This window comes from Diadema antillarum, unplaced genomic scaffold (assembly GCF_040938485.1).
Source record: "Diadema antillarum isolate AM-2024a unplaced genomic scaffold, OU_Dant_1.0 seq00002251_RagTag, whole genome shotgun sequence".
Taxonomy (NCBI): domain Eukaryota; kingdom Metazoa; phylum Echinodermata; class Echinoidea; order Diadematoida; family Diadematidae; genus Diadema; species Diadema antillarum.
In genome coordinates, this window is record NW_027272880.1 from 74,822 (window position 1) to 93,546 (window position 18,725).

Below are 18,725 nucleotides of genomic sequence, written 5' to 3' on the forward strand. Positions count from 1 at the left end.
GCGATGTGGACTTTGCAAGGACAGGCAGGTGGTCATGTTTAATATGTTGGGGCATAGCTCATAATCCAACATAATAAATCTCTTCATAACGCTTTGAAGAATAAATTAGCTAATTTAAAGTGTCTATCTCTTTATTTTTTTTTAAGTGCTCAGAGTCTATCAAAATTCCCTAAAAGCCTTTGTTTTAGGGTTCTTTTGTTGTTTGTCTAAATTATTCAACTCATTTTCCTAGTATGTGCGGAGGTCAGAAAAAGAATGTATCAATCTTTTTTACATTAAATTTTCAAAGGCATGGCACTCAGAGATGCATGAATAAATAAATTTGCTCAATGCGTCATTACTTTTGAAAGAGCATGAGTCAAAGTTTATTTTGAACATGATTTTTCAGTCATACGCCCCATTGTTTCTGCACGGTAAGCCTTTGTTATATGATTCTGATGCTGTTGTTGTTGTGTGTGTGTTTTTTAACGCACTGGAAATGTAATTGCTGAATATATAGGTTCTTTTATTCCCCACCGAATTTTTTCTGGATCTTTGTGCGGCCATTATGCCAAGTGAGGCTGAGCCGGCTCACCGGGACAAGCCGAGACCATTGTCTTCCAGTATGTGAAGGCCTCTTTCCGACTATACTTCTCCGGAAACTATTTGTTTCTGCATCATGCATAAGTAATCAGCGCATAGCTGCCTGAAGTCACATCAAGCTGTGCTACAAGCCGTCAACAATGGGTTGACATAACAAAACACGTTCATACAAATTAACCCTTTGTTGCTGCCCATTTTTAAGCTACCACTCTCTAAGTGACCCATGCAGCCAGAACTTCCGAACCCCGTTCTGTTAAACAAAAATAATTTCCATAATCAAACCCAACCTTGGATTCAATTAGGACACAATCGTTTCTCCCATATGTTTTCAGACGCCAAGTCAAAGTCATATGCCTACACTGCAAAAAGTCCGGTGTTAAATAGTGAACACCGAGCTGGTATTAAATTTTCGGTGCTCATTTATGGTGTTAAATTAACACCTCCGGGTGTCATTTCCAAGTTTTAAACTGTTTTTTGAAGAGTTTCTTAGTAACTGCACTTCTTGTTGATTTTTAATTTAAACAAGACGATCAAGAATTTTACATTAAAATACTAGATTTTTGAAAAAATGTGAAAATAGATTTACACCAAAGTAAGACCAGCTGGTGTGGTCTCTTATTGAAGCTGGACGGGTGTTAAACCATTGATATTAACACCAACAAATATCAAATCAACTCCATGTGGTGTCATTTTTGAATTAACACCAGTAAAGTGTCAAAATAACACCAGGTACAGTGTCAAATTAACACTACGAAGTGTCAGGTGAACACTTTTCAACACCGTCACAGTGCATTTTTAACACCTGTGGGTGTGGTCCTCTATTGAAGTTTGATCGATGTTAGATTTAACACCCGTGGTGTTAAATCTAACACCGATGTTTTTATAGTGTAACATATCACCGTCTGACCATCTGAACGTAAACCACATTAACAATTGGGGAACCTGTGTCTTTGTTTCCACTGAACAGGAACAGACAAACTGATCAAGAAACTGTAGATTGTATATAAACACTTCTTCTTTAGCTATGAAGAGTAACACTTGCCTTCGTAGGTTACTTTCATAACACTATTCTTACCCACTCTAACACCTGGGGCTGTTTTTCACGTCTGAAGAATTCTTCCATGTATATATTGGGGGGAAAATGCTTGTGATCCCGATATTGTATTTGTCCAGGAAATTAATAGGCTTTCCTTTGAGCAAGACTGATAATTGAACGTGCGATATTTTTACAACTAGCATAATTAACTACATCTCGAGCAGAGTGTAAAAAGTCATACAGTGCCACCTGGAATACAATGTGTCTTCGTCTGGATTATTTTCGTCGCTGCACAATTTTGATCTATTGGCAAGTACTTCGGCGAAGATCTTACAGTCAATATTTGGGAGAGAGGCGGGTTGCGAGATAGGAACATTGGCCAAGTTTATTATGAATTTACAGTGCAAATATATCAATCATGTGGGGTTATCCCCTTCAACAGTGAAAAAGTGAAGTATCGTGCTATCATCGTTTCGTTAAGATACATAATACATATATATATATATTTTTCTCTTTCCCCGGACGGACTCTTCTCAATTCTATTGAATTATCGATTAAACTCTACCATTGTATTATTGTATCACCGTGACATTCCTGGGCATCGTCATTGTGTGCATATCAATTCATGCGAACACTGTATTTTTTTTTTTTTTTGCTGCATAATCAAATGGAATATAATCTAACAAAGCAAACAATCCAGTACCGCAAACAGGGGAGGTATGATAGTTTGGATATGGAACCTAAAAGGTGGATGTGCATGTTTATGAGATGGGTAACATGGGTCTGTGAACGTTGCGATGAAGTAAACGTTTACGAGGGAGAAAATCCTATAATGGAAACAATATTTTTTCCTGTCTTTTTGGTGGGCTCTAGACTGAGTCTGAGGTAGCAATTCATGGATACGGAGAAAAGAGGTAGACCACAAACCACGTAAGTTCACATACCAACATTACAATGTCATGTCGTTTTATCCGGAATAACTAACTAATGTTTGTCGAAGCGACCAAATAACAAGTAGAACTCAAAGGCGCTTTTTATGTCAACCTCTTGGAGTCACAATAAAGGCGGTGTGCTTTGTAATTTCACAAAGACTGGTCCGACGTCTTCTCATTTTTGATGCCAAACGAAAAGAGAGAAATCAGCAAATAATGAGTATAATCAGTACTAATAGTAATATCTTATCAACTATCGGCACAGTATGTAAAATGTTCAGTTTCAGCTTCATGAGACGACTGGAGAAAGTATATCACAATAACTTTACTATGTGCGAGGTACGTTTCCATCTCAACCAGACTTGTGAGAACCAAGTTACTACTATCAACGTTGATTATCTCCCCTATACAGTGTATCCATTCTAATACTTTTTATTACACACGGTCTCTGAAAACGATATTCCTATGACTACATAATCCGAAACATATAGGCCCGAATTCACGAAGGTGGTACAATCTCTGTCCATGGTTTAAACCATGGACAAAAGCCGGGGTTTGTATGGGGTGCCAAGTGTCGCATGGCTTTTTTCGTTACGAAATCAGTCATTTCGTGGACGAAATGTTAACATTTCGTAATGAAATGACTGATTTCGTAACGAAATAGGCCATGTGACACTTGGCGCCCCATACAAAACTACGGTCTTTAACCATGGACAAAGATTGCACCACCTTCGTGAATTCGGGTCATATAGTACAAAAACTATTACTGCTCCGTCTCTTTACTTTATGGATCATGTGCAAAGCTAATGTCAAGCATTGCACCACTCGAGTCGCTTTAAACTACCTATCTTTCCGTAGCTTTTAGCAGTAAAAGCTCCCACGTTCGATTTGTGTGGTTCCAGGTCGAGTGCTAGTCCATGAATGGGGACACCTCCGTTGGGGGCTCTTTAATGAATATCCAGACCCGATTGGTGATCCAGATCACTTCGCCTATTTTTACCAATCACCGAGCGACAACAAGTGGAAACAAACGTCGTAAGTTCATACTCGAGCTGATGAAATGAGGCAGTTAAAGCACAACCTTCTTCATGCCATCTTGTTGTTGTTGTTGTTGTTGTTGTCAGCCTGCTAATTCCGGAAATGTTCACCCTTTCTTTCTTTCTTTTCTTTCTTTTTTCCCCCCTTTTTTTACTTGTCAGCCGATTTTGGAATATAATTAACTGTCTTCCAAAATGTCTGTCCTCCTTCCCATCCTCAAAATTAATCGACGTCCCTAATCCAATAAACTGGGCCCCATCACTTTTACAAACGTAGCGCCGGCCCTGCATACAATACGAAAACGTTTACTTCTCCCACTATATGCTGAACTCGGGCTATACTTCATGTAGGTGCCAATATTAGTGTTTTATATCGCATTAAACACTATTGCAATCACAGTCGCCACCTTGTCACTATCAGCATTGTCGTCATTACTACAAGCAGGATTATCATAAACAAACTTTGCTAGTTATCATCACTGTGAATTTGTTTCTTCACCGTCCAAGATGCTCCTCTGGATATAACGTGAAGCCAGTAATACGCGATACAGATGGGATCAGTGACGTCCCACAGTATCGCCAATGTGTCGGGAATGAGGATGGCGGGTATGAGGCCGAGTGCGTTGCGGCCGTATCGTCTGCGGGGGAAGCCACTGGTTCCATCATGTTCGGACAGTTGGCGTTGAAGGAGGTAAGCCTACTCTTAGAGCTTTTGGGAACATCATTATTATAATTAACGTTATTATCATAAATAGAATACTATCGAGATGCACGTGAACATAAGTATTATAACTATTGGTTGTTATCATTATTATTGTTATTGTCCACGTTGTCATTTTTTTTATTCCTTCGTATAGTATTCTAGCTGTGAAATAATTGCCATTTGCCACTACCATCCATTATCGTTCATTCAGATATTGATGAAATGATAGATGGTAAAGATCCACAATGAACTATTTCAATAAAACGTTACAAACGCTTGATAACAAATAAACAAATATAACAGAGCAAAACTTTTGGTAAATAACCTTTACACAATATACTTATGTGATACCACATGCAAGCTAAAGCTGAAAAGATTTTATCTATAAGCAGAGTCTCGAACATTCAATTCTAAGATGCAGTCTTAACGTCTAAGAGCTGCACGCAAAGGGCATCTTCTTTCAGTACTCTAAAAAAAATCGAGTGAAAATATTCACTCTTAAAAGAGTGACTACAAAAAAGAGTGGATTTAGAGTGAAATTGGAGTGAATTTTGAGTGAAAATGTTCATTTTCACTCGTTTTAGAGTGACCTCAGGGATCACTCCAAAATCTTAGAGTGATTCTTGAGGTCACTCCAAAATGAGTGATATTGAACATTTTCACTCAAAATTCACTCCAATTTCACTCTAAATCCACTCTTGTTTGTATTCACCCTTTTAAGAGTGAATATTTTCACTCGATTTTTCAGAGAGTAGGTCGACTGTTGAAAAGTAGCTCATTCAACGTCTGCTGTAACCAGCACTTTGTACAATGCTGAGCGGTCTTTCCCTTTATGCATGTTGTTTCAGATTGCTGACTTCTGCGACGACGACCCGAGTGTTCCTGGTAACCTGCACAACCGAGAAGCGGACAACGAACACAATCGCCTCTGTGCAGCCAGAAGTGCGTGGGAAGTGATGCGACAGCATGTCGACTTCAATGGTAATCAATTCACTTTGTGTCATCGTTTTACCATTGAAGGTAGGTGTTATTCTCCTGAACGAGCAGCAAGTAAAAGAGCTAATGTATCTTTAAACTGTTAAAGTTTGGCAGTTTTCCAAACCTGCGTAGCATGACTGATGACGAAACGGACTTGCACTAATTAATCCGTACTTCACATGAAGTTCACAATTACAATGCGAAAAAAAACCCTGCTTATTCTCTTACTATGAAGGCCTAGATATACTTCCATACTTCTGCTATCTATGTTACGACTAACCATTTCTAATACTAAAATATAAAATAAGAGTGTAATGCTGTCGAACATTGTGTGTGTGTGTGTGTGTGTGTGTGCGTGTGTTTGCGTGTGTGCGTGATGGACTTTTTTTTTCCAACGTGAATGGCAATGAATATGTAATTATGATTCCCGAAATGTATGATATTCTGTTTCCCCTTTCAGCCAGGAACTCCTCCTCGGTGCCACTTGGCCGGGAGAAAATCAGGCCGACATTCAGCTTCGTTCAACGAGACACGCCGACAGCGTCTGATGGTTGCCGAATAGTCCTCGTGCTGGACAAATCTGGTAGTATGAGTGTAAGTTTGGTCGCCTGTCCCTATTCCTACATTTTCTTTGCGCATTATGTCTGTACCCTGCAGACAGACCTGTAGGCCTACTTACGGATTTCACTCTTACGGTTTGAATAACATTTTTCTTCTGGAAAGTGATGGAAAATCAGCATGTATAAGACTTGGAGGCGAGGGAATGTCGAGAGAAGGGCCGGTGTAAATAGAAAGGACATAAGGTAAGGTAGTAAGAGATGGATACAATGATATCTCACAAGGGGAAAGAATGAATGGCATAGAACCAAGAGGAGATGGGTAAGACACTGGTGATCGTTTTGAAGAACTTATAGAAGTAAAGGTTTGCAGCTTGTCTTGAAGATTTGAAATATGGATAATGATACGTAACATGTTTATCATACATAACATGTTTCATGTGACATTATATCACACACAACACTGGTGTATGTTTTTGCTTTCTGTGCATGTACGTATAGGCAGTTGGACACAAACCTTGTGCAAAAGAGATAGCAGCGGCAGAAATAGTAGAAACAATGGTGGGAGGAGCAACGGTGACAGTGGCTGAGTACTTAACCCACCAACAATTATTGTTGAATGGCAATACTTTTCAATCTTTCAAATTTAGATGGCCAATAGACTCGACGTGATGATCGGCGCTGCGGCGGGCTTCACCCACCTGCTACCGGGAGGTACGTGGGTCGGGATTGTCACCTTCAACAGGATGTCCGCTGAGGAACACGAGCTTATCCAGGTGAACTCCGATGACGACAGGGAGAGGCTGCGAGATAGTCTTCCCCTCATACCGGGTGGTGGCACTTGCATTCCCTGTGGTCTGATAGCTGGTCTAGAGGTACGAGCAATTGGAATTAAAGGGATCGTATAGTTTGGGTCGAGACCTAACGTCAGGTTTATAACATTTTTTTGGTGGGATAATGAAAAACCTCATAATGAAATATGAAAGAGATTGCAATTTCAAGAAGGATTCAACGTTAATTGTTGAAAATTGGTCTTGAAATGGCTAAGATATAAAAGATAAGAGCGATCCTTATAAAATTCACAGGCCACGACTTTTATTAGGATCTCTTTGTGTCAACTTTTTTTTTAGATATCTCAGTCATTTCGAAACCAAATTTCATCAAAAAAACTTTTGATTCCCGTTAGAATTGTATGCTCTTTAACATCTCATAGAGTGGTTTCTAAATATCTCGCAAAACGTTATAAGCTGAATCCTCACCTTAACCAGTATTGTACAGTCCCTTTAATTTTCTATCGTGGATTGTATTAAGCAAATAATCAGCGTTGTTGAAGGTGATGGGACAAACTATCACTTCCGAGGCGATCTGGATGTAGCTATCTTTCCGAAGCGCAGCTGAGGAAAGATTGCGTACACATTCAGATCGCCGAGGAAGTGATAGTTTGTCTCATTGCCTGGAACTAAAAGTTGATTATTTGCTTTATATTCCACATCTAGGGTCCTAGATATTCCCATTTTATTCCACATCTGAAACCGTTTTAGCTGTCTTCAGGTATCATCAGGGCTTAGGCTACGTAGTTTACTTTAGACGTATACTATGCGCGTAAATGACAAAACAACGAATTTGCTCCGCGCCCCGCGCGTGGCACCGAAATAAAAAGTGCGTTACACTGTGGTCTATCATTTGACCCAGGTCAAATGATAGACCACAGTGCAACGCACTTTTATTTCACGCGTACTCAAGATTGTAAGTTAAAATCACGCGTTAGGACTGTGTGGACTAAGAGATCAGCGAAACAAAATGACTATCATCACAGAGTGTAACGAACTTTTATTCTCAGGTGATGCGATGGGCAAAACTACGCTTTATCACGTGATCAGCTCTTGACCAATCCTATAGCAAGATTTTTAGTATGTGGAATATAAAGATGTTTGTCACTAGCAGGAATGAAAAATTTATAATCCCAATGGTGATATACTTCCAACAGAAATACACTTGTATTCTTGTATTCGATAAAGCTATGCTATAAGATTGATTTTGGCTTTTGGTGAGAAAGAAATGAAATGAATTTAAATAAATGATAACGATTGTCTTCTGGACAACCTATTTGTTGTTGAAAAAGATTTAAAAACAACAACAGTTAACATTCACAAGGTTCTCAGATATATTATATTATGATCGAAACCGTGTAAAAGGACATGTATTAGCCATCGGCACTGTTTTTGTCACCATTGCAATACTGTCGAGGGCAAAATCTCTACCCATATAGCTCCTATAATACCCATAACAATTGAAGTCATCATCACAAAACGTACTGAATTTCACCATCCAAGCGAGGAGTGATGTACTTTGTCTGAATTAATGAAGGCTGCTTTAATGCTCAAAGTTGCATGAGTGAGACGGACGGATTAGAGGTACAGTAATTCGTCCTGAGTAGTTCCCACCCCACCCCCGCTTCCAAACTAATACCACCATACCTTTGACTCGACATGCCAGTAATTGTGACATTTTACATATAAGTATTATATTTCTCAGCCGCCAGCTATTTTCGGGTCATCATCATTCGTCACGGTGTTTGCTAGAGCTGTCAAAATAGCCTTTCAAGAAACTCATGGCGTGACGAGGTGTAGAATAGGCAAATTCATTACCTTGTCCCTCTCATTATTCGACGATAATCTGGTAGATTTGTGTGAATTATGTGTGTGTGCGTGTGTGTGTGCGTGTGTGTATGTGCTTTTACACGAGTAAGGAGCTAATATTCGACACCCCACCGATGTGGCGTCCCACGTTTGACACGCCTATCCTGATCTATTTTCTACAGTACAGAGATCAGTGGATACACCCAATTTGACGCATAGTTATTTCAAAAACAGACCCAATCCACGTTGGGGGTAGTCAAGAATGCGACGGTTTATACATTATTAATTGAATCTGGCACGCTGAAACGGTCAGCAGATCATTAGAATCGCTCCATTTATCGACGGCCCGCCGAAGAATAAGTAGAAAAATTAAAGGAAACCAACGCCTGAATATAATGTTGATTGAGTAAAAGCAGCAATACTATAGTAGAAGACATCACAAAATGTTTTAGAAAAATGAGACGTTCTTTCAAAATGTATATGAATTTTTAAAGTTTTGGTGCCGCCATCATTGGATAAGGAGACTACTACCCTTACTGACGTCATAATGGACAACAATATAAAAGATATGTAAAGAAAATTCCTACAAATTTGATTTTTCATGAAAATTACACATTCCATCGACTTGTTACTGACATGTGTTAAGAGTAATGTTATTCCCTCTGCACTCTGTAAGAGATCAGTCAAGTGCTCCTTTATTATGCTATTATCTAGCGATGACGGCACCGAAACTTTAAAAAAAAAGTTTCAATCAAATGTCTGATTTTCCTCAAACTTTCACTGATTTGTTTTACGAATGTTGCTGCTTTTACTCAATCCGCATATATTTTAGGCTTTGGTCTCCTTTAATAATAATCACATATACCCGTATCACATTCTTGATTACCGTGGAACGAGTTTAAGCAGGATCATCGTGGAAAGAAGGTGATCTGCAAAACGATTTGGCATTAAGCTTTGAGTCCTAAAGTGGTTTTGATATAGAAGATAATTTCATGTAAAATGCCTGTACTTCGTGTAAGTAGACAGTGAACGCAAGATTTCCCATGGTAGACTTGAATGTTTTGAAAGCAGCTCAGTGTAGACGCTTTGCAACCAATGGGTGCTTGTCTCGAATTTTATGAGACTTTTCTCATAAAATTTTCTCTTTAACTTAAGTCACGTGGGATTCTTGTCGGGGCTCCAGACTGGGGTAAAGCTTTGTTTTTCTGAAAGATTAAAAAAAAGAACAACAACGTTCATATCTCTTAGCTGAAATGAATTTCTTAGGAAGGACAATAGAGTTTCCTATCTATATAGGCCTGCGAGTATTCATTAGGCATGTCAGTGACCTGCATGATGAGTCATTGCTAATTTGTTCATTCATTTGTTATGTAGGTGACTCTAACTTTGTTTTGTTTGAGTTTTTCCGGGGTTTTCTATCCGACCATTGATCTAATTGGACCTTCAATCAAAACAAGCCTTCCTCTAAATAGGTCAGCTCATATTTTTGTTTCTTTTGACATCAAAAAACACTTCTAATTGTCCATTTTCCGTATTCTTCGTGAAAGTTTAAGGTTGTATTGTATTTATTCTGGATGTATCTTTCTCATACACATATGAACTCAGTTTTCAAAGGATTGCATAATTTTGTGGAGTAATAAACTTGGAACACCAGCACAAACCAAGAAAAGGCCTAGGTACTTCGGTTAAGTGAGACTCATTTCTGAAAAAAAAAACAGAATCAACTCGTGCAATCGTGTGTTCTATCTTGTTTCAGATCCATTTGCGCCGGTGTCCCTTTGTTTCTATGGTCATTGATTATTTCATCACGAATGTAAAACAGGACGTTTTCATAGTGTTAGTCGATAGCTCTCTCCGAAACATTTTTTTTTTTGTATTAGGCAATAGTTTTGAAGCATTATTGAAGAATCATCCTGTTTAACTGAATTCAAAACAAGAAGAATGTAAGTCAATACCTTGTGGGATTTTAGTTACCGTGCAGAAATATAATCAACATAGATTTAGACTTGTGGGAGAATGGATATTCATTGCTGGCGATTTTCACTGTCACATTTTTTTTTTTCGTCTGATGCACATCAAAAGCTGTTGTCTTGGAATAACCGAGATGATGAATGCACAAATCGAGTTAGATGACAGAGCTTCTCTGACGACTGTGAATGCGTAAATGAACAACCATGCAAACCTTGATGGGTGCCGATTTGAAACTATTAAAGGGCTACAGGTCGCCCCAGGGCCAAAAGATTAGGTATTTGTTCCATGTCTGCCTTTGTGATAAATGTCAAGACAGACAGCGTCCCAAATCGCCCATCAAATCATTACTACATAACCGCTATAGCAGGGGCGTCACCAGCTTTTTTTCAAGGGGGGTGCGTTTTGACCCTAATGTAACGAGGTTGTTGTTGTTGTTGTTTTTTTGGACAGACATTTGGAATATAGGAAGCTCTCAATCCCTAGACTTTTACTGTTGTTGAGGGAAACCAAGCGGGGAAAGGGCACCGGCGTAGCTATAGGATTTCATCTTTCACAGTAAAAAAAAAAAAACCATTTGGAGCTATATTTTTTCGCTTTGGAAATAAAGGGGGGAGGGCGCATCGGGCGCAGCTGCCGGCAATTACTGGCAGCAACATCAGGAGAAAGGCATAACAATTAAATGCGAGCGAGCGGAGCGAGCGAGCTTGAATATTTTGACATTTTACAGTAAAAAAAAAAACCCTGCCGTTTGTTGCTATATTTTTTCGCTTTGGAAATAAAGGGAGGGGGAGCACCGGACGGAACTGCTGGCAATTACTGGCAGCAACATCAGGTGAATTGCATAACGATTAAATGCGAGCGAGCTTGAAAATTTTACATTTTACAGTCCAAAAGCTGCCGTTCTTAGCCATATTTTTTCGCTTTGGAAATCAAGGAAGGGGCGCACCGGGCGGAACTGCTGGCAATTACTGGCAGCAACATCAGGTGAATTGCATTACGATTAAATGCGAGCGAGCGAAGAGAGCGAGCTTGAAAATTTTACATTTTACAGTCCAAAAACTGCCGTTCTTAGCCATATTTTTCCGCTTTGGAAATTAAGGGGGAGCGCATGCCATCGGGCGCAACTGCTGACAATTACTGGCACTGGCAGCAACCAGGTGAATTGCATAACGATTCAATGCGAGCGAGCGATGAGAGCGAGCTTAAGAATTTTGACATTTTACAGTAGAAAAACTGCCGTTTGTAGCTGTATTTTTTCGCTTTGGAAATTAAGGGAGGGGCGCACCGGGCGCAACTGCAGACAATTACTGGCTGTAACATCAGGGGAATTGCATAAAGATTAAATGCGAGCGAGCGAAGAGAGCGAGCTTGAAAATTTTACATTTTACAGTCCAAAAACTGCCGTTCTTAGCCATATTTTTTCGCTTTGGAAATTAAGGAAGGGGGCGCACCGGGCGGAACTGCTGGCAATTACTGGCAGCAACATCAGGTGAATTGCATAACGATTAAATGCGAGCGAGCTTGAAAATTTTACATTTTACAGTCCAAAAACTGCCGTTCTTAGCCATATTTTTTCGCTATGGAAATTAAGGGGGGAGCGCATGCCACCGGGCGCAACTACTGGCAGCAACATCTGGTGAATTACATAACGATTCAATGCGAGCGAGCGAAGAGAGCGAGCTTCAAAATTTTGACATTTTACAGTAGAAAAACTGCCGTTTGTAGCTATATTTTTTCGCTTTGGAAATTAACACGGGGGGGGGGGGGGGCGCACCGGGCGCAACTGCAGACAATTACTGGCAGTAACATCAGGTGAATTGCATAAAGATTAAATGCGAGCGAGCGAAGAGAGCGAGCTTGAAAATTTTACATTTTACAGTCCAAAAACTGCCTTTCTTAGCCATATTTTTTCGCTTTGGAAATTAAGGGAGGGGGCGCACCGGGCGGAACTGCTGGCAATTACCGGCAGCATCATCAGGTGAACTGCATAACGATTAAATGCGAGCGAGCTTTAAAATTTTACATTTTACAGTCCAAAAACTGCCGTTCCTAGCCATATTGTTTCGCTTTGGAAATTAAGGGGGGGGGGGGTGGAGCGCATGCCACCGGGCGCAACTGCTGGCAATTACTGGCAGCAACATCAGGTGAATTGCATAACGATTCAATGCGAGCGAGCGAAGAGAGCGAGCTTGAAAGCTTTGACATTTTACAGTAGAAAAACTGCCGTTTGTAGCTATATTTTTTCGCTTTGGAAATTAAGGGGGGGGGGGGGCGCACCGGGCGCAACTGGACGATTACTGGCAGTAGCATCAGGGGAATTGCATAAAGATTAAATGCGAGCGAGCTTGAAAATTTTGACATTTTGTAGTCCCAAAACTGCCGTTTGATGCTATATCTTTTTGCTTTCGAAATTGAGGGGGCGCACCGGGCGCAACTGCTGGCAATTACTGGCAGCAATATTAGGAGAATTTAGATGCGAGCGAGCGGATCGAGCGAGCTTGAAAATTGTGACATTTTACAGTCCCAAAACTGCCGTTTGTAGCTATATTTTTTGCGGTAAGGGGGGGGGGGGGGGCGCACCGGGTGGAACTGCCGGCAATTACTGGCAGCAACTTCAGGAGAATGGCATTACGACTAAATGCCAGCTACAAACGGCAGTTTTTCTACTGTAAAATGTCAAAATTCTTAAGCTCGCTCTCATCGCTCGCTCGCATTGAATCGTTATGCAATTCACCTGGTTGCTGCCAGTGCCAGTAATTGTCAGCAGTTGCGCCCGATGGCATGCGCTCCCCCTTAATTTCCAAAGCGGAAAAATATGGCTAAGAACGGCAGTTTTTGGACTGTAAAATGTAAAATTTTCAAGCTCGCTCTCTTCGCTCGCTCGCATTTAATCGTAATGCAATTCACCTGATGTTGCTGCCAGTAATTGCCAGCAGTTCCGCCCGGTGCGCCCCTTCCTTGATTTCCAAAGCGAAAAAATATGGCTAAGAACGGCAGCTTTTGGACTGTAAAATGTAAAATTTTCAAGCTCGCTCGCATTTAATCGTTATGCAATTCACCTGATGTTGCTGCCAGTAATTGCCAGCAGTTCCGTCCGGTGCTCCCCCTCCCTTTATTTCCAAAGCGAAAAAATATAGCAACAAACGGCAGGGTTTTTTTTTTTACTGTAAAATGTCAAAATATTCAAGCTCGCTCGCTCCGCTCGCTCGCATTTAATTGTTATGCCTTTCTCCTGATGTTGCTGCCAGTAATTGCCGGCAGCTGCGCCCGATGCGCCCTCCCCCCTTTATTTCCAAAGCGAAAAAATATAGCTCCAAATGGTTTTTTTTTTTTTTTACTGTGAAAGATGAAATCCTATAGCTACGCCGGTGCCCTTTCCCCGCTTGGTTTCCCTCAACAACAGTAAAAGTCTAGGGATTGAGAGCTTCCTATATTCCAAATGTCTGTCCAAAAAAACAACAACAACAACAACCTCGTTACATTAGGGTCAAAACGCACCCCCCTTGAAAAAAAGCTGGTGACGCCCCTGCATTTTACAGTCCCAAAACTGCCGTTTGTAGCTATATTTTTTGCGGTAAGGGGGGGGGGGGGGGCGCACCGGGTGGAACTGCCGGCAATTACTGGCAGCAACTTCAGGAGAATGGCATTACGACTAAATGCCAGCGAGCGAGCTTGAAAATTTTGACATTTTACAGTCCAAAAACTGCCGTTTGTAGCTATATACGTTTTCGCTTTGGAAATTAAGAGGGGGGGGGGGGACGCCCGGTGCGCCCCTCCCCCTGGATCCGCCACTGGTAGCCAAGGGTGTCGGTTTATGTTCATGACTGGGGGAGGTATGACCAGCGAGGTGGCGTCGAAGTGACCAAATATGGGAAGGATGTCCAAAATCTATGTATATAGTCAACACTGTATAGAATACACTTGCACTAGTAGATAATTATGTATAAAATCAGTGCTGCCAGAACCAGGGGTGCGAATTGCTTTTGCCCACGATTTTTTATTTTTTTTTATTTTTTTGTCCCCGATGCAAAATTTCAAAAAAAAAATAAAAAAAATAAATAAAAAATAATAATCATTTAGTGTCCGGCGTTGAGGTCGCTCGCAGACTGAAGGTTCTTTTTTTTTTTTTTTTTTAGGGTCTGAAGGGGGGTGCGTTCGCACCCAACGCACCCCCCCTGGTGACGCCCATGTATAGGCATCAAAACAAGCTGTCCCGTCGAGGGGTTTGGAAATCTTCAGAGCGTATTATACAAACATGACTCTATAGCAAGATACACAGCTGAAACGACCATGGCCGCTATATTTTAGAAAGCAAAACAAAATAGGTCAGCGTGATATTGGTTTCATTATGCCAAAGGTTGATTGACAGCACGATGCAAGAAAACAAAAGGAGAAGTATCATTCTCAAGGTTACACGAGCTCGATTTGGGGAGTAGGTATGGGTATTCTTGTGGCCCTGATCGTAGGTTCGTCGGAGCGGCAGTGTACAATACCTACGGTACGCCTCAATAAGCTGGCCTTGGCAATGGGGCGGGACGGCAACTCGCGTCTCGTCTAGGCACTTGATGCATAATGCGTGGAAGGACACTTTGATTAGGCAGGTAAACACAGGGAAGATTTGTCTCTAAGGAGTCATCTTCACATGATTACACATCAATACTGTGTGTTCACCCTTTTTGACCCCCAAATCTCGTCCGAACAATACGTATAATTTAAACGCATGTTGCGTGTATTACTTCATGGTGGCCGAAGGGATAATACTATGTCATACATTTTCTAACGATTTACTACTATTCGTCTTCAGATTATTTGAATATACCCCCTCAAAAAACAAAAAACAAACAAACAAACAAACTTACATCATCTGTCAATCATAACTGAAGTACTAGTGTGATTAAGAAAAGACAATGCAGAGAAACATACAAATTATGCTCGGTGTACTATATAGAACTTCATTATACTCCTACGCCCTACATACTTCTACTACGCTATTTTGTGCTTATCCTTCCACATCAATCAATGGCTGCCTTTAATAGTTGTAAACGAGTTTCAGCAATAGGCCCTATATTTGTTTGGTGCAACGACAACAAAATATATAATTATACTATAGTAAGTTGAGCTGATCTTTCTGGTGATCAAGATAATCAGATTCTTTTGAGCCACGTGTTACTTAGTGAGGGATTTCGACGCGGTCCTATTGGCGGGCATGTATGTATCATCATATTCATATTTCGTTTCTTGTATTTTCAGTTCTTTTTATGAAGATACATCAAATTAGCATAGTTATACGATACAACTGAATAAACTTGTTTGGCTTAAATACAAATGGTAGAGAACAGATTATTATGATGGAAACTGATGGAATCTGATGATTCTGATGGAAACAAGAAATGTGCCCTTCATGTTTATAAGACATATATCCATTCATAATATAGTATCATAACGGTGCATTCTATGACGAATATTGTGATAGTTCACCTGTTGCTTTTTTCTTTTCTTTTTTCTTTTTTCCTTCTGGTTGTCAGCTGAAAATATATATTGTCAGCTGAGAACCAGAAGGACGCTATCGCGTTCTAAGACTCGAGCGTAAATAAGAACGAAACAATCAATTTTCATTAAATAAGAGTCTATTAAACCCTTTACGTGCCACGTCATGATATTTTCCAGAGGTATGTGTGTGAAATTTGTGCACATTTGACTCGACTGGCACAGAAAGGGTTAAACAAAATGGGGGGTAGATTTACTGTTCCAAATATAGGGTAAGATAACGTCCTTATGGTTTTCATTCTTAAAGGACAAGTCCACCTTCATATACACGTGGATTGAGTAAATGCAGACATATCAGTGGAACACATCAGTGAAAGTTTGGGGGAAATCGGACAATTAGTTCAAAAGTTATGAATTTTTAATGTATCTGCACAGTCACTGCTGAATGAGAAGACTACTGCAGTGTATGATGTCACATGCGTACAACGATAAAAGGAAAATATAAAGAGAATTTCACAAAATTTTACTTTTTGAAAAAAGTGCACATTTCCTCAACTGGTCACTGACATATGTTAAGGGTTATATTATTCCCCCTGCCTTCTGAAAGAGGGAAGTCATATGTTCTTTTATAATGCGAGAAAAGTGAAATATCTTGAATTTTCTTTTATGTTCTTTATATCGTTGTACACATGTGACATCACAAGCTGTAGTAGTCTTCTCATTCAGCAGTGACTAAGCAGAAAATTCAAAAATTCATAACTTTTAAGCGGATTGTCTGATTTTCCTCAAACTCTTGCTGATGTGTTCTATTAATATTGCTGCAGTCACTCAATCCACATGTCTGAAGGTGAACTTGCCCTTGAATATTTCACCGGAAATCAAAACAATTAAAAATTGACACCATGATGTAAGGGAGATCGAGCTCTAACACGATACCAATAACTCAATATACCCCCCCCCCAAAAAAAAAAAGAAAAGAAAAGCGAAGCCCTTCTTGTTCTCAGCCAACGATATATACTTTATTACAAGGCTTCATTAAAAGATTGAGGGAGGAAGGAAAGGAATCTGAACGGCCCGCAGCCCCAACGCCAGCAGAAGCGCACTCAATTCAACTCATTTTAATTCTATTCAATTCAATTCAAACTTTGTTTTCACTTTTTTTCAACAGAATGTACGAAAATACGTAAATTTGACGCGCATTTGTGAAATGATACACAGGTAGCAAGGAATATCATATTCATGTCTGTAGTCATTACAAAATGAGGCATAATTTATACAAACATATTTATACATTCTGTGAAAAAATGGATTTACCCACTCAAAAGACTATGCTTGTACTATGTGGATACTTCATTGGGAAGAGGAAAAAATGGGTAAAAAACTTAAAACTACAAAGAGTGCGGAAAGTGAGGAAAGAAAAAATTGGGGAAAAAGAGGAACCAGAAATCGGGGAAAAGAGATGAGACATTAAAAAAAAAACCCTAGATCAATTGCTACTCCTTGTAGGCACGTATAATAGTAAACTAGTTCGCAATAAAATGAACATGGGATGTGATGGAACGACGCAGTCTTAAAAGAATCAATAACGTCGTGCTCTTTTGGAGCTACTCATTGTTTCGCTCCTTCTTTTTGTGCCCTGTCACAGGTGCTCAAGAGGCATCCATCTGGTAGCTTGTCTGGAGCTGTGATTCTTCTCATGACCGACGGAGATGACCGCCACATCCTGCACCACCCCGTCCGGGAAGAGTTGCGCACTAATGGCGTACGCGTGGACACGGTGGCTATCGGTCAAGACGCGTACGGAGAACTAAATACCATAGCCGCAGAAACAGGTCCGCTCGATTTGCACTTGCATGATATGCGAAATTTTGCTAATAGTCAGATAGTTATGTATACATTTACTTTAATGCATATTACTCATAGCCGCTTGACTGGAAACGCACTTTTGGCTCTTCAAAACATAGAAACAAAAACAACAAAATAACGAACGGTTATTTACATTTGCAATCAATCGGTATAAAGAGGGAAGGCTTGACTTGCCTCTTTCAGAAGGCATGGGGGATAATATTACCCTTTACATATGCCAGTGACAAGTCGACGAAATTAGCACTCTTTCAAAAAAAAAGTGAAATTCTCTTTATATTTCCTTTATATCGCTCTACGCATGTGACATCATACACTGTAGTAGTCCTCTCATCCAGCAGTGACTGCGCAGATACTTTAAAAATTCATCACTTTTGAACAGATTGTCCGATTTACCCCAAACTTTAGACGTTCAATGACGTATTCTACTAGCATTGCTGCATTCACTCAATCCACATGTATAATTATGAAGGTGGAACTGTCCATTAAGTGAAACTACGAGTAAATTGTAACGAAAGTTATGTGGTACTGTTACAGGTTAACAAAATTATCCAGGGTTTCTCTCCTGCATTTATCTGTAGGCGGATTAGCACATTTCATTGCGGATAATACTGGATCGGCTGAGATTCTTACCGCTCTTACCCAGACGGTTGACCGGTGCTCAGAAGGCGGGGGTGGCTCCCAGAAACCAATACAGGTAACCAGTGGGAGGATATAAATAATGTTCGATCCAATATTATGGGAATAACTTCTATTCTATTATATTTTTTGAAGGACATAAAGTCAACGGAGAGGTGGTGATGCATAATGCTGGATTGCCATGGGGGGGGGGGGGGGGGCATTTCATGAAGCGTTTTGGTCGGATATTTTTCTGACAAACTGTTACAAGCTACTAAAATCCTTGCATCTGATTGGCTGAGAGCAAATCTGTCCGACAACT

At 40.2% G+C, this 18,725-nt stretch overlaps 1 protein-coding gene across 1 annotated transcript; it reads left to right on the top strand.

The window, feature by feature from the left end:
* The first annotated feature begins 547 nt into the window (after positions 1 to 547).
* Positions 548 to 18,204, top strand: LOC139714356 (calcium-activated chloride channel regulator 1-like). The gene is made up of 8 exons (XM_071626065.1): positions 548 to 602; positions 3,453 to 3,585; positions 4,095 to 4,278; positions 5,139 to 5,271; positions 5,729 to 5,862; positions 6,476 to 6,700; positions 17,568 to 17,754; positions 18,194 to 18,204. The coding sequence occupies exons 1-8, from the start codon at positions 548 to 550 to the stop codon at positions 18,202 to 18,204; spliced, it is 1,062 nt and encodes a 353-aa protein (XP_071482166.1).
* Positions 18,205 to 18,725: the final 521 nt, after the last annotated feature.